At 53.5% G+C, this 20,112-nt stretch overlaps 1 protein-coding gene across 1 annotated transcript in view; it reads left to right on the forward strand.

Annotated features, from left to right (window-relative positions):
• SPIRE2 (spire type actin nucleation factor 2) overlaps window positions 1-20,112 on the forward strand; it is a 38,628-nt gene extending 18,516 nt beyond the window's left edge. Inside the window, exons 3-15 of the mRNA XM_047078991.1 lie at window positions 1,310-1,666; window positions 4,680-4,760; window positions 4,888-5,052; window positions 5,791-5,877; window positions 6,123-6,246; window positions 6,334-6,503; window positions 7,117-7,306; window positions 8,454-8,575; window positions 11,796-11,930; window positions 12,060-12,127; window positions 17,494-17,521; window positions 18,598-18,713; window positions 19,048-20,112. Coding sequence (XP_046934947.1) covers window positions 1,310-1,666; window positions 4,680-4,760; window positions 4,888-5,052; window positions 5,791-5,877; window positions 6,123-6,246; window positions 6,334-6,503; window positions 7,117-7,306; window positions 8,454-8,575; window positions 11,796-11,930; window positions 12,060-12,127; window positions 17,494-17,521; window positions 18,598-18,713; window positions 19,048-19,270 — 1,866 coding nt within the window. The 3' untranslated portion in view covers window positions 19,271-20,112. The remainder of the gene's footprint in view (window positions 1-1,309; window positions 1,667-4,679; window positions 4,761-4,887; window positions 5,053-5,790; window positions 5,878-6,122; window positions 6,247-6,333; window positions 6,504-7,116; window positions 7,307-8,453; window positions 8,576-11,795; window positions 11,931-12,059; window positions 12,128-17,493; window positions 17,522-18,597; window positions 18,714-19,047) is intronic.

Genomic DNA, 20,112 nt, shown 5'->3' on the forward strand with positions numbered 1-20,112 from the left:
TCTAGCAGCGTTTATTAAGGATGCTAACCTTGTCCTCTGATTTTAAACGTACTGGTACATTGGGGCGCCCGGGTGGCTCAGTCGGTTAGGTGTCCAGCTTCAGCTCAGGTCATGATCTCACGGTCCTTGAGTTCGAGCCCCGGTCAGGCTCTGTGCTGTCAGTTCAGAGCCTGGAGCCTGCTTCGGATTCTGTGTCTCCCTCTCTCTGTGCCCCTCCCCCACTCATGCTCCCTCGTATCAAAAAATGAATAAACGTTAAAAAAATTTCTTTTCAAATTAAAAAAAATAAAATATACTGGTACGTTACATTAAAAGCTAATATTTAATTAGATTGTCTACTTATTTAAATACTTATTTTTGAGAGAGAGAGAGAGAGGGAGCACAGGAAGGGGAGGGGCAGAGAAAGAGGGAGAGAGAGAACTCCAAGCAGCCTCTGCGCTGTCAGCTCAGAGCCCGACGCGGGGCTCGAACTCACGAACCACGAGATCTTGCCCTGAGCCAAGATCAAGAGTGGGGCCCTCAACTGACTGAGCGACCCCGGTGCCCCAGGTTGTGTATTTTTCAGATCACATTGACTGGGGTTTACTTTGCGTTCAGTGAGCTTGATTAGTTCTGGCAAACACAGTGCACACCGTGTCCCCGGTACCATTGGCTCAGAAGCTCCTGTGTCCCTTCCAGTCCCCACCTCAGCACTCAGCTGCCCTGCCTTCTGTGGCTGCAGATCAGCCTCACCTAGAGTTTCATGTAAATGGAAGCACGCAGCACGGAGGCTTTGGTTCCTCTGCTCTGTGTTTACCGTGGGTGTAGACGAGCATGTGCGGTTTGATCCGCCGGGCCTCTGCCCGGTACCCCGCTGTGAGGATGGGTCGGCTTTGGTCGCCATCTGCCAGTTGAAGACATTCAGACATCCCAGGTTTGGGTGCTTGGGCCTTCTAGGACCAGCCCTGTGTGGATGTGTCTTTCCTTCTTCCTGCTTAGACTCCTCAGACTCTCTCCTGGGAGAGGAGTGGCCCTTGCTTCTCACGGTGACGGCATGTTTGATTGTAAGACCTGGCCGACTTGCCCACCTGCTTCCCATGGGGGCTGTGCTGTTGGGGGAGCGGCTCGGCCGTCGTGGGCGTGTCAGCTTGGCTCCTGGCACATGGCCGTGTGGCCGGCTGGCTGTTAGAGGCTGTGCTGTGCTGTCACCTTGGGCGGGTTGTCCCGTGACCCCTGCGGCTGCTCTCCTCCCCCTGCCCCCCCCCCCGCACCATCCTGTGTCACCCCCCTGCCCCCACCCCCCATGACGCTCTGGGCCCCTGTCCTGCAGATGGTGCAGTCCCTGGGCTTTGCCATTTACCGCGCGCTGGACTGGGGCCTGGACGACAGCCAGGAGCGAGAGCTGAGCCCACAGCTGGAGCGGCTCATCGACCTCATGGCCAACAACGACTGTGAGGACGGCGGCTGCGGGGCTGCGGATGAAGGCTACGGGGGCCCGGAGGAGGAAGAGGAGGCGGAGGGCGGCCCCCGCGCCGTGCGCACCTTCGCCCAGGCCATGCGGCTCTGTGCGGCGCGCCTGACGGACCCGCGGGGCGCCCAGGCGCACTACCAGGCCGTGTGCCGCGCCCTCTTCGTGGAGACGCTGGAGCTGCGGGCCTTCCTGGCCAGGGTCCGGGAGGCCAAGGAGGTGACTGGGAGAGCACGTGCTAAGGAGGGGCGGGGGGGGGGGCTCCCTGAAGGCCAGGGGTGGAGCAGGTGGAGGGGCAGTGGGGCACGAGCCAGTGGCCTCCCCAGGTGGTGCGCAAGTGGGAGGAATCACAGGAAAGGGGGAAGAGGCCACCGAGGTACCTTTGTGGCCCTCTTCACCACCACCCCCCCCCAACGCACTGGTCCCTCTGTCTCTCCAAAGGAAGTGGAAGTCCTCAGTGCAGGACTCTGAAAAAACTAGCCTCACTGTCTGCACTCAGTGTGGGCGCCGTCCTAGATGCTCTGCGGGTTTTAACTCAACCCTCACACCTACTTCGTAATCGGTTTCGCACAGGAAGGGGCTAAGGCTCAGAGACGTTAAGGAACCTGCTCCCAGCCTCTGGCCCCGGGCCCTTCTTCCTGTTGCCTCCTCATGTTTATATCTTCCCATGGGGCTGGCTGTCCTCCCCTGTGCTGGTTTCTTCTGGAAACGGGTGCTAACTGGCACCGCTTCCTGTAGCTCAGTGCACCCAGGTGTTTGGAGTTTGGGGGAGGTAGGAAGTTCAGTGACAGTTGCCTTTTGCAGATAAGCAAACGGAGGCTCTGAAAGGTGTCCCCTTGTCCCAAGCCAGCGCTAGTACAGGCAGAACTGGGGTCTCCCCAGGCCTGTCCTGTCTCTTTGTGGTCTCAGAATCAGTAGCTGACAGTCTTTCTTCAACTTTCCAGCTTTCCCCTTGGTGGGACCTGACCTGTTTCCTCGAAGCAGGGGTCTTGGCACAGGGACTCCTGCCTCCCATCAGCAGTCACGAATGAGAAACTGCAGACTTTGTAGAGGTCAGGGCAATGGCAGAAGCTTTTTGAAATTGACTGATGCTGGTCCCTGGTTCCACCCTGACCAACTTCCCCGAAGCTCTGGGCCTGAGTAGGTTCTCAGGATTGTTCTGATTGATGGGGCCTGGGACCCAGCCTGGGACAAGTCAGAGATGTGCTTGCACCACTGGGCCCTTATCTGCAGCCCAGTTGATGGCCCAAGGGTGGGTAGTTCCTCTGCCCACTCCCTGTCTCCCCTCCCCACTCCTCCTTGGCATCTTGGAGATGTTCTACTTCTTCTTCTTCTTTTTTTTTTAAGTTTATTTATTTTTGACACAGAGAGGGAGCATGAGTTAGGGAGGGGCAGAGAGAGAGGGAGACACAGAATCTGAAACAGGCTCCAGGCTCCGAGCTGTCAGCACAGAGCCTGACGCGGGGCTCGAGCCCATGAACCATGAGATCGTGACCTGAGCCTAAGTCGGAGGCTTAACCGACTAAGCCACCCAGGCACCCCTTGGAGATGTTCTTCTAATGCACCAATTAGTGGATGGGTCTTTTTTTTAAACGTTTGTTTATTTTTGAGAGGGTGGGAGAGAGAAAGAGTGCGAGCGGGGGAGGGGCAGAAAAAGAGGGAGACACAGAATCTGAAGCAGCTCCAGGCTCTGAGCTGTCACCACAGAGCCCGATGTGGAGCTCAAACCCACAAACTGAGAGATCACGACCGAGCTGAAGTCAGACGCTTAACCGACTGAGCCACCAGGCACCCCCGGATGGGTCTTAATGCTTTTGTCTTTCTTGCTCTGAAGTCACCTGCTCTGTTGCTAAGATCAATTCCTTATGCAGACAATAGAAGCTCTTTCTTTAGCAGGAGCAAACATCTCTAGACTTCCAAGTAATTGACCCAGGAGATGTCCAGGGAGTTGGTAGTGACGGGGAGTGAGAGGAGGGTCTGTCCGTGGGACACATCTGGGCTGGCATTTTAGGAAGAAATGGCCTGTTCAGGGACAGGGGTAGAAACTACAGGAGGGATGAGAGTCCCACCCTTCATGCCCTTCGCCACAGGGACTGCCACATCACGCACAGGTCTATTTTTAGAATTACACACCTTGTGCAGCTCTGAGACTTGGCAGCATTTTCTAGAGCGTCCCAAAGCAGTTTAGCAAGTAGCTTGGGGTGAAAGCCAGGGTAACCGGTTCTGTCTTAGTTGGGGGGATGGGGTGGGAGCTGTGTGCTAAAGGTTAGATGCTTCTCTAGGGTAGGAGAGTTGGTGAGGACAGAGGCTCCAGCTGCTGCCAAGATCCAGGGCAATGGAGGCAGTGAATGTAGCAGCTTCCCAAATTTTCAGCACAGAACAGTTACCCGACAACCCTTGATGTCCTTCTTTGGCCCTCACCACGATGGCGGCATTTCCCCCACGTCATTAAATACGTACCCATGTCTGTTTCCCAGGACTTGCTGAGTAACTCACCCTCTTACCCTTATACCCATCCATCCACCCATTCAGCTGTCCGTCCACACACCCACTCATCTATCCAGCCATCCATTCATTCTTTCAACCGTTATTTAAGACTTAGCGTCCATCATGCTATGCTAGGAGCAGAAATACTAAGGTGGGAAAAAACCAGAAACTAAACAAGGTTCTGGCCTTCTGGAGCCAATAGTACAGACAACAGTCAAAGAAACAGATAAATGTAAAACTCCAGCTGGGATCACGTGTCGAGAAGCGACCATGGGTGCTCTAAGAGGGTGGGTGTGTATGTGCCCTGGGAGCTGGATCTGAAGGAAGACTGGGAACACTTCACGGATGGGGGAGAACGGGGCTTTCCCCTGCGTCCGCCATCTCTGGAGGACACAGTGCCTCACTGGGCTGTGTGGATCAGGTGAGAGAAGGGTGCAGGTTCTTTTGCAAACCAGAAAGTTCTATGTGGGTGCCAGGCGAGTGTTCTACTCTCACCCTTGCCCTTGCCCAGGAGAAGCTGCCAGAGACAGCTGACGGGCTACCAAGTGTCCCATGTGGTTCCAAAGCTAATGGCTTGGTTTCTCTAGATCCTTCTGAGCCCAAAGCCTTGGCCAAAATGGCCGCTTGTCCCTTTTCCCGCTGGTGGAATAGTAGTGCATTGGGAAGGAAATGTCCCCAGACGGACAGACCGGCAGGGCCCATGTCCCCCCGGCTACCATTCTCTTACCTTCTCTTGGACGCGCAGATGCTGCAGAAGCTTCGGGACGATGAACTGCAGGTAGAGAAGCCTCTGGCGGAGCTTGACAACCTGGGACACACAGACTGGGTAAGATGTGGCTCCGCTCCTGACCCGGAGCACTGGGCTCAGCCCCCACACCCCGGGGTCTGTGCCTGGAGGGCCTGGGGCAGCCCTGCCGGCGCTAAGGGCCGTTTTCGTCTTCTCGGGGGCCCAGGCCCGGCTGTGGGTCCAGCTCATGCGGGAGCTCCGCCACGGAGTGAAGCTGAAGAAGGTGCAGGAGCGAGAGTTCAACCCCTTGCCCACCGAGTTCCAGCTCACCCCCTTCGAGATGCTGATGCAGGACATCCGCGCCAGGAACTATAAGCTGCGCAAGGTCATGGTGAGCTGGTGGGGGAGGGGCCTGCCAGCGGCCTTCTGCCCGCTTGTGGCTACTGAGCCGGGTGTTTAAATGTGCACAGGCGGACGTGGCCCTTATTCCCATAACTCACTGGGCACAGTGTGACATCAGGGACACAGGGAGGGACAAGGGCAGGGAGGGAGAGGGGATGCATGGAGGGTTCCAGAGGACCAGCGGCAGGAGTTGAGGCTGCGAGTTGCCCCATCTTATGTTTACACGGCTCTTGCCTTGTGCTGGCTGCACTCGACAAATTAAAAAACTTTTTTTAACGTTTATTATTTACTTTCGAGAGAGAGGGAGAGCAGGGGAGGGGCAGAAAGAGAGGCAGACGCAGAATCCGAAGCAGGCTCCAGGCTCCGAGCTGTCAGCACAGAGCCCGACGCGGGGCTTGAACCCACGAACCATGAGATCGTGACCCGAGCCGAAGTCAGACGCTTAGCTGACTGAGCCTCCCAGGCACCCCTCACTCGACAAATTCTCAATGTGCCAGTTATTTCATTCTTTTGGCGACCCTGTCTGGGGTGTCACTGGCCTTCATTTCCACGTGAAGAATGGAACACGGTGGTGCCACTGCTGCCCTTACGCCTGCCACGCAGCCCCTGAGGGGAGGGCTGGCGTGAGGCCCTGGCCCTGCTCAGGGCTGAGGGAGCCCTCCCACGGCCCCAGCCCATGTGGGTATCAAGCCCTTAGCCTTGGTCTTCTCCCCATCCTCCCCAACAGGTCGATGGAGATATCCCTCCCAGGGTGAAGAAGGATGCCCATGAACTCATCCTGGACTTCATCCGCTCCCGGCCTCCGCTGAAACAGGTACCAGCTGTGCGTGGCCTCCATCCACTCTTGGCCTCCCCTCCCCCAGGGCAGAGTGGAGTCTCCACTGAGGGAGGCGCTGGCAGGCTGGTCCCGAGATGGACCTGCCCCAAGAGCACGTAGGGCACCTTCCCGTCTGCCCCCTGCTGGCCGGCTGCTGATAGGCGTGGCTGTATCCCAGGGCTCCTCCCCGCTCCATTGTGTCCCTGCCACCCCCTTCCCTCACGGAGCCGTACTCCCTCCAGGTCTCAGAGAGAAGGCTTCGCCCCTTACCCCAAAAGCAGAGGACCCTGCATGAGAAGATCCTGGAGGAGATCAAGCAGGAGCGGAGGCTGCGCCCGGTGGGGGCCGAGCGCTGGCGTGGCCGGGGTGAGCATGGGATACCTCCCCCGCCTGCCCCCTCCCCCCTCCCCCCCCTCACTGTCCTGTCCTGCCCTACCTCCCTGCCTCCCCCAGGGTTTGGCTCTCTGCCCTGCATCCTCAATGCGTGTTCTGGGGACACCAAGTCCCCTTCCTGCATCAACCTGTCTGTCATGGACGCCGGGAACAACACCCATCGCCCACGGCCCCGGGTCCTGCTCAAGGCGCCCACCTTGGCTGAGATGGAGGAGATGAACACATCTGAGGTCAGAGCCCACAGAGTCCTGGAAAGAGGCCAGGGAGGAGGAGGAGGAGGAGGGCAAGTGAGAAGGGCTGAGGGCAGCACTCTTCTTTGGAGCTGCCGTCCTGCTGTGGGGCTGGGTCTGTCCCGAGAGCAAACATGGTGGGACTTGGGAACACTTCCCCATGTTGGTGGTTCAGACGGGTGAGTGGAACGGTGGCCTTGGGCCGCCTACTCCCATAGTGCAAAAAGGGCTGGAATGGGCGTGTTTCATCATCTTGGGGCTGGGAAGCTGAGCAGCCCCCTGGCTGATGTGAAAAGCCGGTGTGTCTCATTGTGGCCCTCTGTCATCCCCTCACTGCCCGCTGAGCTCAGGGAGACCTAGGGCAGTAGCTCTCTTGGTGGGCCGCACCTGACACCAGACCTGTCACCTTCAGGACTTTCCACAGGCCTCAGCGAAGGGGTTGGTTTTCGAGGTACTTGCCTTCCACTCTGCTAGAGGGTGGTCAGGCTGGGCAGTGAGTAGAGGATGACCCCATGGCCTCAGTGGGTCCAGCAGCACCCCCTGTGTCCTATGCCTCAGTCCAGGGACAGGCAGGAGGCGCTGGTGGTCAGGGCTGGGTCTGGTGTGTCCACAGGAGGAAGAGTCTCCGTGTGGGGAGGTGACACTGAAGCGGGACCGCTCTTTCTCGGAGCATGACCTGGTCCAGCTCCGGAGCGAAGTGGCCTCTGGCCTGCAGCCAGGCACTCAGCCCCAAGGAGGGTTGGAATCATCCCGGCCCCGCACGGGCAGCATGCACGCCTGGAGGCCAAGCACCCAGGAGCAGGGCAAGTGGTGGCTCTCACCCCCTTCTCCCTTGACTCTATTCTGTGGGCACCATGTCCTGGCCTGGTCCCATTGTCTTCCTGAGGAGGCAGCATCCAGAGGGTATAGGGAGGTCATACCTGCAGGAAGGGTGTTTAAAGTTCCAGCCGGACTTACCTCATTGCCTCAGGCAGGCATCCCCCACTTTCTTAACTTGAAAACTTTCTTATTAAGTCGGTAATCCACATTTATTATAAAAACACTTTTTAAAAAACTTTAAAACATTCGCATGACTCTAGTACTCAGGGATCATTACTAGTAATATATTGGTATATGAAAAGAAAATTGGACGGATGGAGGATGGGTGGATGGATGGATGGATGGATAGACAAATAGCTAGGTGGACAGATAGATGATTGACAGATCCTTCTAGTCTTTTTTTTTCTGATCGGTGAAAACTTGTCCGCAGTGAGCCAGATGGGCCGTGCCACACCCACCACTCTAGAACCTGACTTGTCACTGTGTTTCCCTGTTCAGCACAGAGGACAGAAAAATCCTACTGGCCACACAGGGTCAGTTCGTCCCACTGTTGTAGGGCTGTGCTCCACAACGTGCTGACGGGACATGGGGTTATCTTCCCCCATCCACTGTTTCCTACTACACGTGGCCAGGCCACCCTTTCTGCTCCCAGCGTTATCTTGAGCCCCCCTGTTCTCTTGCCAGTCTCAAGGCGGTCCAGCTTGGTAGCTGATGCACTTTCTGGAGTGAAGAGGTCCAGGCCAGGCCAATTCCGTACTTCACTGTCCTTGTCCCCCCACAAGTGTCCTGAAGACTCAGAGCTGCCTCTCTCGTCCTGCTCCACCCCTCTCTGCGTGAAGTGCAGCGAGTGGCACTAGTGACGTCTTCCTGCATGACTGCTGCCATCTGTCTTCACTTTTGGCGGCCATGCGGCTCCTGATGTTGGCTCGTTCACCGGGATAAGATACGGGGCCCCTGCAGGTGTCCCTTGAGCCTGCCACACTGACGTGCTCTCTACATGACCTTCTCCTTGATTACTGCCCCCATGGCCCCCTACTGCTTGACCAGCCGTCTCCATCACCCCCTGGGCACAGCCCTCCCACGCAGTTTCTGCCTGGTTGTCCTGACGGGGCTCCTGTGCTCTCACTCTAGGTTCCTTCCCTGTAAGTGTCCAGGTCCAGCCTGACCCTAGCTCTCTACCACACAGTGACCTGGGCTCAGCAGAGGACCGGCCGGAGGCTTCTGCAGCCCCAGACACCAATCATCTGTGGCTGGTGAGTGATGGAGGCGTTGTCGTCCAGGGTGCTGGGTGGGGGCGCCCCTTGGGCCCTTATCCTCACCTCTCCCCTGGACGGGGCCCAGCAGGGGTGGGGCAGTTCCTTCCGTGGGTGTGGCTCGGTCTGCTCCTGAGCCACCAAATCTGAGGTTGGTCTTTGCTGCTCCCTTCTGGGACTTCTGGGAACTGCAGCCCCGAGGCCAAAGAAAGGACCTTGCTAAGGGGACTGGGGACATCTGAAGTTCTTAGTTCCCTGTGGGGGCTGGGACAGACGAGAGACTGGAGCTCTGTGCCCGAAGGCGGCGAGATGTGACAGCATCTTATAGGGTCATGATTCTGGCACTACGCTGCTTACCCTCTGCATCTGGGCTTTCTCAGCGGTGGGTTTTATCTGACTTGTGACTGGGAGGAGCTAACACCTGCTGGTATTTTGAGCCCCGCCCCCCTCCTTGGACCTGAGCCTTGGTGTATGCTTTCATCAGAGGGACGACAGGTGAAGTGCCTGGTGAGCACAGGGCATCCGGATGTCAACAGTGTCGTTACCACCATTTCCTTGAAGTTTTGTCAAGAGGCTTAAATGAGAACACACGTTAAAATTGCCTTGAAAAGTGCCCTAAAATTATAAGGTAGTGTTACCACTGATACTCCCCAACCAAGTTCCGTATCATCTACTGCTGCATTAAAAATTACCCCAGAACTTAAAACTGTAAACGACAAACACTTATTATCTCACACAGCTTCTGAGGGCTAGAAATCCAGAAGTGGCTCGGCTGGGCGGCCTGGTTCAGGGCCTCCCCGCAGGGGGCTCTTGGAAGGTGGCTTCTCCTGTGGCTGTTGCCGGCAGGCCGAGCCTCCCCTGCACGTGGACCTCTTCACGGGGCTCTCGGGTGTCCTCACAGCATGGGGGCTGGCTTCCCCCAGAGCTGGTGGTCTGACAAACAGCAAGGCAGAAGCCAGCGTCTTCACGACCAAGTCTCAGAAGTGACTCATTGCTATCTCCAGCTTTCTCTGTTCATTAGAAGTGAGTCACTGAGTACGTCCTCAGGGGAGGGGGATTAAGGCCCACCTTTCTTTATTTTTTTGTGGGAGGAACAAGGACCACGTTTTTTACCTGCTCATTTCTCGCATTGGAAGCATTCCTTGACGACCTGCTTGGCCTGAGACCCTTTGCCGTAGTCCTTAACCACCACACGACTACAACCAACCACCGTACGGGGTTTTTCCTGTCACTTTCACAGAGGCCGACCCGCTCCCCTCGCGTCTCGTCGTCATCACCAGTGCTTAGGTTGACCTGGTGCTCAGCACGAGGTGCCTCCGCCGCGCGGACACTCACAGATGGGTGTGGCCCTCGTGCGAGGCTCTGGCAGCTCCCCAGAGTGCACTCGCTGGGCCACCACGGGTGAGGGCGGTCTTCAGCCCCTCTCGTAAAGCAGCGATGCCTCCCTCGGCCATGGCGGTGGGAACGGGTGGGGCTGAATCGTGAGCGCACTCAAGCCCCTGCTTAACTCAGGGCGGCTGGGAAAGAGGAAGGCCACTTCTTGAAGGGAAGTCAAGGAATTGGGGGACACGTATGTGTTCCTTTAATTAAGCATTCAGGGTGGGGAGGCCCATTTTAAAATGGCAAGTGCCATAAGTGTATTTTTTTTTAAGTTTATTTCTTTATGTTGAGAGAGAGAGAGAGATCACAAGCAGGGAGGGGCAGAGAGACAGGGAGAGAGAATCCCAAGCAGGCTCCACGTTGTCAGCACGGAGCCTGACACGGAGCGTGAACCCACGGACCGTGACATCATGACCTGAGCCGAAACCAAGAGTCGGACATTTAACTAACTGAGCCACCAAGGCACCCCCCCATAAGTGTACTCTTTTTTTATTTTTTGACGTTTATTCATTTTTGAGAGAGAAAGAGCATGAGCGGGGAAGGGGCAGAGAGAGGGAGACACAGAATCTGAAACAGGCTCCAGGCTCTGAGCCGTCAGCACAGAGCCCGACGCGGGGCTCGAACCCACGGACTGTGAGATCGTGACCTGAGCCGAAGTCGGATGCTCAACTGACTGAGCCACCCAGGTGCTCCACTCTTACTTTTTTTAAATGTTTATTTATTTTTGAGAGAGAGAGAGAGTACGTGAAGGAGGGGCAGAGAGAGAGAGAGAGAGAGAGAGAAGGAGACAGAGGATCCAAAGCGGGCTCTCTGCTGACAACAGAGCCTGACGCGGGGCTCAAACCCATGAAACCGTGAGATCATGGCCCGAGCCAAAGTCGGACGCTTAATTGACTGAGCCTCCCAGGCACCCCCGTAAGTGTCTTCTTAGCACAGATGTCAAGAGTGCTTTCTGAGACGTTTGGCTGTCAGACCTCATGTAACCTCCACACCCATCTCTGCCCTGAACACGGACTCACGGCCAATCTGATGAGTAACCTGCTGGTCTCCGCTCCCAACAGGAGCAACCCTAAATAGGAAAATCCACCAGCAATGTGAAAGGAACAAACCACGCATCCCAACCCCCGTCTCTGTGGCCCCCTCGTGGGGGGCCGCCCCTCATGATGCCTCATCTCCATAGCTAATAATTTGGGGTGCCAGGCGTGGCACTAAGGACTTTGTGTGTTATCTCAATGAAGCTGGAAGACACCCCACTTTATAGGAGAGGAGCTGAGCAACCCCTCCGGAGGGTGGGCAGAACGAGGCACAGTCACTGTGGTGGCCCAAAGGGGTAGGTGGCTGTGGCAGGCGGGACACATACCACCTACAGATGGGCAGGCTTGGTGGTGAGCACCGAGTCAGGCAGCATGCAGGAGGCGCCTAGGGCCTTCAGCCGCCAGGGGAGAGAGAGCTCTGTGGTGAAGGCCTTCAGAAGGAGAGGAGGTGGGCCTGGGGCCTCTGGACGGTTGCGACCGGTGGTGGTGTGTGTTTGCAGGTGGGGAGCGAGGTGGGAGGCAGATGTTTCTGGTCTGGAGAGCACCGTGAACAGAGGCGGGGATGCTAGAGGGACGTGGTCATCAGCAGGCTGGGTGCGGGCCAGGTGACGGGAGTAGCGTGTGTGGGTCCCAGCAGTAGATGAGCTGAAGGCTGGGGTGTTTTAGGAAGTTGCTAGGTTTGGGTAGACTGAGGCCAGGAAGATTCCAGAGTCCTCAGAGAAGAGAGACCCTTATGGACAGACTCCTGAAAGGCCTCGTCCCTCAAGGCCTCAGGAGCACTGACCCCTTGACCCTTTTATCCCCAGGAGTTCAGCCACCCCGTGGAGAGCCTTGCTCTGACCGTGGAGGAAGTGATGGATGTGCGCCGTGTGCTGGTGAAGGCTGAGATGGAGAAGTTCCTGCAGAACAAGGAGCTGGTCAGCAGTCTCAGGAAGGGGAAGGTGAGGTGGCCCGGACCCAGCTGCTCCCTCAGCAGGCGGGAGCCCTGGGTTGAGGGCGGGCCAGGCAGCCTGGACCCTGGATTGCTCCCTCACCACGCAGGACTAACTCATCTGGTCCTTCGCTTACAGATTTGTTGCTGTTGCCGAGCCAAGTTCCCGCTGTTCTCCTGGCCACCCACCTGTCTCTTCTGCAAGAGGTAAGCCTGTGTAAGCACCTTGGCTGTGAGTAACACGGGAGGAGCAGTAAGGTTTCTAAGCCAGCACTGTCCGGTAGAATTTCCTGTGATTGTGGGGATGTTTCTTCATGCACTGTGGCTAGTGCAACTACAGAACGCTGATTTCTCATTCGTAAGTTCATGTTAATAGCTAAGGGGCTTCCATTTTCAGCCAAGGTAGGGTAACAGGCATCAGAACAGGCACCTTCCACCTGAAACAACCAAAAATACCCACAAAAAGTAAAAAACCCAAAGAACAGGAAACAACGGTTTTCAAGATATTGACTATCGGGCGACAGCAGGAAGGAGACAGGTGAGCCCAGTGATGGCCTCAGTTGCCTGGAGTTTCTAGGTCACAGCCCAGAGGCCACTCGGCTCCTTGACTGGAGGAAGTAAAGCTGAGAACCCAGAGGGACCAAGGCAGCCGGAGGTCTTAGTGCAGATTTCCAGCCGGGGGAGAGCTGTCCCCAGGGCAAGCCTCGGGCCTGCAGGAGATTGTCCTGGAGTGTTCAGTAGGAGACCAATCAGCACATACAAGCAAAGGAAGCTCCTGAAGGCTGGGAAAGAATCATCCTGAAGCAGGTACTGGCAGACTCCGGCCCCCAGGCCAAATCTGGCCTACTACTTGCCTTGTGAATAAAGTTTTATCGGAACAAAGCCACACCCATGTGTTTATTATTCATTTAGCCATATCCAAAATGTTTGCTCTGTGACCCTTTACAGAAAAAGCGTACTGACCCTGTGCTAAAGCTTTCAAGGAACAGTACTAGGAGTAGTGTGTGTTCCCACCAGCCATGGTGGAAATGTTGTAATTCACGAACCATTGAAGGTCTTGTTCCACTAGTGGGGAATAAGTGCCCCCAGACTGAGCATTGTTCCAAACCTAAAAGTTCATAAAAGCAAGACCTGGAAATAGTTTGGAAAGGACCAAACTATTCCTAACTATCTTATCCAGCACTCAGCAAGAGAAAATGTCTAGCATCCAATCAAAGATTATCAGGCATGTCAAGAAGCAAGAAAACACGACCCATGATAGAAAAATCAGTCAAAATCGCCCAGAACTGGGGCACCTGGGTGGCTCAGTTGGTTGAGCATCCGACTCTTGATTTCAGCTCAGGTTGTGATCTCACAGTTTATGGGATCCAGCCCTGCACTGGGCTCCGTGCTGAGTGTGGAGCTTGGTTGGGATTCTCTCTCTCCCCCTCTGCCCCTCCCTTCCTTGCTCACATGCACGTATATGCTCACTCTCTCTCACTATTTAAAAAAAAAAAAAAAAAAGAAAAAAGAAAGACTCCCAGAACTGACACAGACATTCGAATTAGCAGTTCTGAAGTTCTAAACTATTTCATATGTTCAAAAAGTTAGAGGCATGAAAGATAAAAGGACACAAAGTTCCAGACCTGGAACTAGAATGTTTGGATGAATGTTTGGAATTACACTGGATTAGATTAACAGCAGATCGAACATCCAGAAGAATGTGCAGAAGAAAACATTAGTGAACTCAAAGACCAAGCAATAGAAACCACCTAAAATGAAAACACTGAGAGAAAATGTTATGTTTTTAGAATGTTTAAAAAGTTTTACTTATTTAAGTAATCTCTACACCCAACGTGGGGCTCAAACTCACGACCTCAAGATCAAGAGTCCCATCCTTTAACGACTGAGCCAGCCAGGCGCTCCAGAGAAAAAATAACTTAAAAAGTGAAAATGGTCTCAATGACCTGTGGATTAATGTTAAGCCTAATATAGATGTAATTAAAGTCCCCAAAGAAAAAGGGGGGGGGGACACAGAAAAAGTATTTGAAGAAATAATAGCTTAAAAAGTTTTCGAAATTTGATGAAAAATATAAACTTACAAGAAACTTAATCCTAAGCACGAGAAACATGAATAAAATCATACCAAGGCATATATTAATCAAATTGATCAAAACCAGTAATAAAGAGAAATTCTTAAAATCAGCCAGCAAATAAAGACTTCTCACTGAGAGCAAGAGGACAGTAAACCAGCGTTTCTGATGGACTGAAAAACTGTCAATCTAAAACCCTAAACCAAGAAAGAGTATGCTTCAAAGATAAAGACAAGGGACACCTGGGTGGCTCAGGTGGTTGACTGTCTGACTCCATTTCAGCTCAGGTTGTGAGATGGAACCCAGCACGCTCAGCCTGGAGCCTGTTTGAGATTCTCTCTCCCTCTCCCTCTCTCTGCAGCACACAAGCACCCTCTCTCTCTCTCTCTCTCTCTCTCTCTCTCTCTCTCAAATAAAACAGGGACACCTGGGTGACTCAGTCGATTGGGCATCTGATTTCAGCTCAGGTCATGATCTCGCGGTTCCTGGGTTCGAGCCCCGGGTCAGGCTCTGTGCTGATGGCTCAGAGCCTGGAGCCTGCTTCCGATTCTGTGTCTCCCTCTCTTTGCCCCTCACCTGCTCATGCTCTGTCTCTGTCTCAAAAATAAGTAAACTTAAAAAAAAATAAAACAAACGAACAAGCAAAAACAAAGACACAAATAAAAACATACCCAGAAATACAAAAACCAAAAGAATTCTTTACCAGTAGACCCACACTACAATTTTCAACAAGGTCCTTCACATAGAAGGAAAATGATAGCAAATGGAAAGAGAGGGAGAGCACCAGAAACAGCAAGTACGAAGATGATGTAGAAAAGTATTTTGTTATAACTTTTTACAAGGTAAATCAATATCTAGCACCCAACAGGGTGAAATTCAGTGCTTGGTATCCAATTGAGGATTACCAGGCATGCCAAAAAATTAACAGCAAGGTACTGTAGGACTTGTATCTGTAAGAAGTATCATAACCGTAGCATTAAGGCCAAGGAGGGGATCAGAAGTATGCTATAGGAGATTTCTTGTGCTCTACGTGAAGTGGTAAGATATTATTGAAGGTAGAGTTAAGGAGTGTAGTGTAAGTCTGAAAGCAACCACTAAAACAATAAAACAGAGGAATAGCGTGGAATCATAAAAAATAGTCGATTAATACAGGAGGCAGAAAGGAAAAGGGGACAAAGAACAAATAGGGCCAAAAGAAAACAAACAGCAAAACAACAGCCCTAAATTCCACTGTGTCATAATTACCTTAACTGTGAAAGGTCTGAGCAATTGGACTAATAGGCAGTGTCCCAGATTGAGTGAAGAAAGCAAGACTGCTGCCTGCAAACACGCGCTTTATGTATGTATGTATGTACTTCTTTATTCATATATGTATGTACTTCTTTATGGATGTATGTGTGTATTTACATATTCATGTATGTATGTATTTATGCGCAGATGAGTGAGGGGCAGGGAGAGAATCCTGGGGGGGCAGAGGGTGGGGGAGGGAGGGAGGGAGGTGGGGGAGAGAGAGAGAGAAGTGGGGCTCAAGCTCACCCAATGTGGGACTCAAACACACAAACCCTGAGATCATGACCTGAGCCAAGGTCAGATGCTTAACAACTGAGCCACCTAGGCACCTAAGACATGTACTTTACTTTTTTATTTATAAAAAAAATTTTTTTTAATGTTTATTTATTTTTGAGAGACAGAGTGTGAGCAGGAGAGGGGTAGAGAGGAAGACACAGGATCCGAAGCAGGCTCCAAGCTCCAAGCTGTCAGCACAGAGTCCGACTCAGGGCTCAAACTCACGAACCATGAGATCATGATCAGAGCCGAAGTACAACGCTTAACGGACTGAGCCACCCAGGCGCCCCTAAGACATGTACTTTAAATAAAAAGGCAAAAGTTGGTTAGGAGAAGAATGGAGAAAGATATGCCATGCCAATACCAGTCAAAAGAAAGATGACACATTAATATCAAAGTAGATGGCAAAGAACATTACTGGAGATAAAGGAGTCCCTTTCCTAACGACAGAGGGAGGAAATAACCCTTCTGAGCATTTCATATACCTAACCAGAGATTCAAAATACATGAAGTAAATATCTCATAAAGTTGCAAGGCAAAATAGATAAATCCACACTTAAAGTGAGAGATTTCGATAGCCTTCTCTCAATAATTGGTAGGACTTGTAAACAGAAAAAAAACTACGAAGATTTGAATGACACTGATGACCAACCTGATCTGCTATCCATAGAGCACTCTGCCAACCACAGCAGAGTGTACATGCTTCTTATGTGCACATGGGATATTTACCAAAATACACCATATTCTGGGTCAGAAAACAAGTCTCAAAAACGTGGAAGGACTCAAGTCATGGAAAGTAAGTTTCCTGACCGCAGTGAAATCAAATACAATTAACCTAGAGTTTTCTTGGTGGCAAAACCATTATGAGACATCCATGTAAGACAGCACGGTCCCTTGCTTTAAAAAATGAATTTGAGGGGCGCCTGGGTGGCTCAGTCGGTTAAGCGTCCGACTTCAGCCCAGGTCACGATCTCGCGGTCCGTGGGTTCGAGCCCCGCATCGGGCTCTGGGCTGATGGCTCGGAGCCTGGAGCCTGCTTCCGATTCTGTGTCTCCCTCTCTCTCTGCCCCTCCCCCGATCATGCTCTGTCTCTCTTTGTCTCAAAAATAAAAACGTTAAAAAAAACTTATTTTATTTTTTTAAAATTTTTTTTTCAATTTTTTTTTCAATTTTTTTTTTTTTTTTTCCTTTGGGACAGAGGGAGACAGAGCATGAACGGGGGAGGGGCAGAGAGAGAGGGAGACACACAATCGGAAGCAGGCTCCAGGCTCCGAGCCATCAGCCCAGAGCCCGATGCGGGGCTCGAACCCACCGACCGCGAGATGGTGACCTGAGCTGAAGTCGGACGCTTAACCGACTGCGCCACCCAGGCGCCCCTAAAAAAAATTTAAAAATGAACTTGGACCATCTGTCCTAATGCAGAGAAGAGCCCCAGATGTATCTTTATAGACTAGTATGCATAACACCCCACTTCATTTATTTTTGTTTTATTTTAAGCGTGTATCTTTGTCCGTCATACTTAGATCTAGAGAAGGGGAAACCCGTCACCAGGGTCTGCCACGGAGGGTGGGCTTTACGATTTGCAGTCACGGCTCTCTCTAGTGTCTGAATTTGTACAGGAAGGTATTTGTGTTTTAAGTCAGCAGTGGGGATTCAAAAGATGTTAATCACTGCTTAAGGCTGAGCTGCTGGGGCGCCTCTGTGGCAGGAGGCGTCAGGCACATGCAAGTGCAGAGGGCGTGGAAAGCTCCAGGCCGAAATGTTTCAGAGAAAAAGCCAGCTGTGAGGGGCAGAAAAGAAAAGATTTGGGGGGTGAAACAAGTAAAGCACTGAGGTAACTGGTCTCTAGCAGAAGGGCGGGCAGTTTGCCGGGTGGGGATGGTCTCTCTGTGGTTTCTTCACTGCTGACCCCGCGTCCCTCTTCTTTCCCTCCAGGGCTGTCTGCACTTCCTGCAGCATAAAGGTGAGGATCGTCTGGGGTCTGAGCGAGGCCCAGGTATCTGGGGTGTCCTGTGGTTGACTTGGCTTGTCCAGGAGGGCAGAGCCGGGGGACAGAGGCTCTCCTGTCTCCTGTTGGCCGGTCAGACGTGCACCAGTCACTTCGTCTGTCTCCTTCCTCCACACAAGACCCATCCCTACAGTTTCCAAGACTGTAGTTTTTAAAGACCCTTGTAGGTGTTTTTTTTTTTTTTTTTTAACGTTCCATGTTAGCAGACTACTGCCAAGAAAAACCCTTCATTTTCCCTCTAAGACTCCTACCTTCTTTTATTTTTAAAAAGTTTAATGTTTATTTATTTTTGAGAGAGACAGAGCAAGCAGGGGAGGGTCAGAGAGAGAGGGAGACACAGAATCTGAAGGAGGCTCCAGGTTCTGAGCCGTCAGCACAGAGCCTGACATGGGGCTTGAGCTCATGAACTGAGAAATCAGGACCTGAGCCGAAGTCGGATGCTTCACTGACTGAGCCACCGAGGTGCCCCTGGACTCTTACCTTCTGACGCTACATCTCCCCTGAGTGTTTCCGGAAAAGTTCTTTGTAGCAGTCTGGGCACATCTGCGTATATGCAGGTGTGCAAACGTAGAAGGGTAATCACACCTGGAACTCTGTCACCCCACCACACCTCCGCCTAGAAACCATGGCCTGCTGGAAAAGGGTTTTACCACCAGTTTTCAAACCCTTTGCGTTTTGCGGTTTCAGCACTGAGCAACCTCCAACTCATCAAGTATCTACTGCATGCAGGGCATGCTGGCGGGCCCTCTGGGTACGCCCGTCTGGATGAGCAGCGTGTGGTTGGGTGTGGGGAACGAGTGAGGAGACACATGCCTTCAGGTGGGCGGCACGGGGTGGGCATCCAGAGAGCACACACGGTCACAACGGCACCCTGCAGACACTCCCCTGCCGCCCCACAGGCCCAGAGCAGGCAGCTGTTCGTGTGTGTGTGTGTGTGTGTGTGTGTGCGTGCGTGCACGCCCGCGTGCACGCTTGTGCCCCCGGCCGTCCCTGTTGGGGTAGCCTTGTCCACATCTCCCTCTGTGTTGTAGATGAAGATGCCTTCTAAGAAGTTTGCACACATTCCTGTCTACACGCTGGGCTTTGAGAGTCCTCGGAGGGTGTCAGCTACCAAAACGACGCCGACCCAGAGAAGAGATGCCTTCCAGTGCGTTCCTTTGCCCTTTGCTGAGGTCACTGTGGTGATCAGGCATCGAGAGTAATACAGGAGCTGGGGTGGGTGGGGTGGTTTGCTGGGACACTGCCAGGACACAGAAATCCAAGGCACTTGTCCAGAAAGGGATGTCTCAGAGAGCTCTGGGGGCTAAGTAGTGTGAGCTGGAAACTGAACCGGGTGGTCAGATCCTCTTGAGGAACAGCTTTTGCTGGGGGCGGGGGGTGGGTGGGAAGGGTGCGTGTGTGGGGGGGAGGGGCGCGGTAGGCTGTGGACATGGAGAAAGGAACCAGAGGGAGACTTCCCTGATGGCTCCGTCCTGCTCCAGATCCCTGCAGGGGCCCCAGTGGCCGAGTGTGGAGGAGGCATTCCCACACATCTACACCCACGGCTCTGTCCTCAAGGACGTCTGCAGTGACTGCACCAGCTTCGTGGCAGACGTAGTGCGCTCCAGCCGCAAGAGTGTGGATGCCCTCAACACCACGCCTCGCCGCACCCGCCAGACCCAGTCCCTGTACATCCCTAACACCTGGACTCTCAACTTCAAGTGATGGCTCTCAGCCTTCCTGCGACACCTAGCCAGAGGCTTTTCAAGGTGGCCAGACCTCTGAGGAGGAGCCAGGCTCGTCCTGGACCTGGCTGAGAAACTCCCTATCCTGAGGCACAGCTGCTGGCCTGCCCTCCTAAGTGTGCATGTACATATATACATATATAGATACATTTATACGATATATACACACAGCATATATATTTATATACATCTGTCCTGGCCCTAGAGTGTATTTGGGGTCAGGCTCGCTGCAGGACCCTCCCTGGGGGAGGCTGTTTCCTGTTGGGAGACCTTGGGTGGGATGGGAGTGGGTTTTCTCACTCGGGAAGGGCATGTTGGAGATACAACAGTGGATTCCAGATGATGGGGCTCTGGAGAGACCCCCCCACCCCCATTTTTGTTCTTTCCTCCATCCCAAGGATGAGAACACGGCAGCTTCCCCTCCCTGGGTAGACGTCCAGGTTGGGACAGGACACCGTGGTTCCCGGGTAGACGGGAGCCTCCTGCTGGCCTCTGCACTCTGAGCAGGAACCCGGGCAGCAGAGGCCACTGGGGAAGACCGTGAGTGGGCTGATCTTCTCCTGGTGGGTGTCACGCCCTTCCACTTGGAAGGCCCAAGGCCACGCTCACTCCTTGCTCCCTGCCCAGCATCCACGCCCCAGCCGGTATGCCACACTGCTGGTGTTGCCATCCTCACAGACTCAGAGGTCCAGAGATGGTGCTGGTTCCAGGGCCCTGGCGATGCTGGGGGTCCCGGTACAGGGAGGAACTCTGTAAATTTGTACACGAGGCCACTCTTGGCCTAATAAAGGTGGTCTCACGGTCTTCTGTCTGGGGTGTGGA

Source organism: Lynx rufus, unplaced genomic scaffold, assembly GCF_022079265.1.
Source record: "Lynx rufus isolate CCGP_SWC_20201006 ecotype Redwood Valley unplaced genomic scaffold, mLynRuf1.p SCAF_16, whole genome shotgun sequence".
NCBI classification, from domain to species: domain Eukaryota; kingdom Metazoa; phylum Chordata; class Mammalia; order Carnivora; family Felidae; genus Lynx; species Lynx rufus.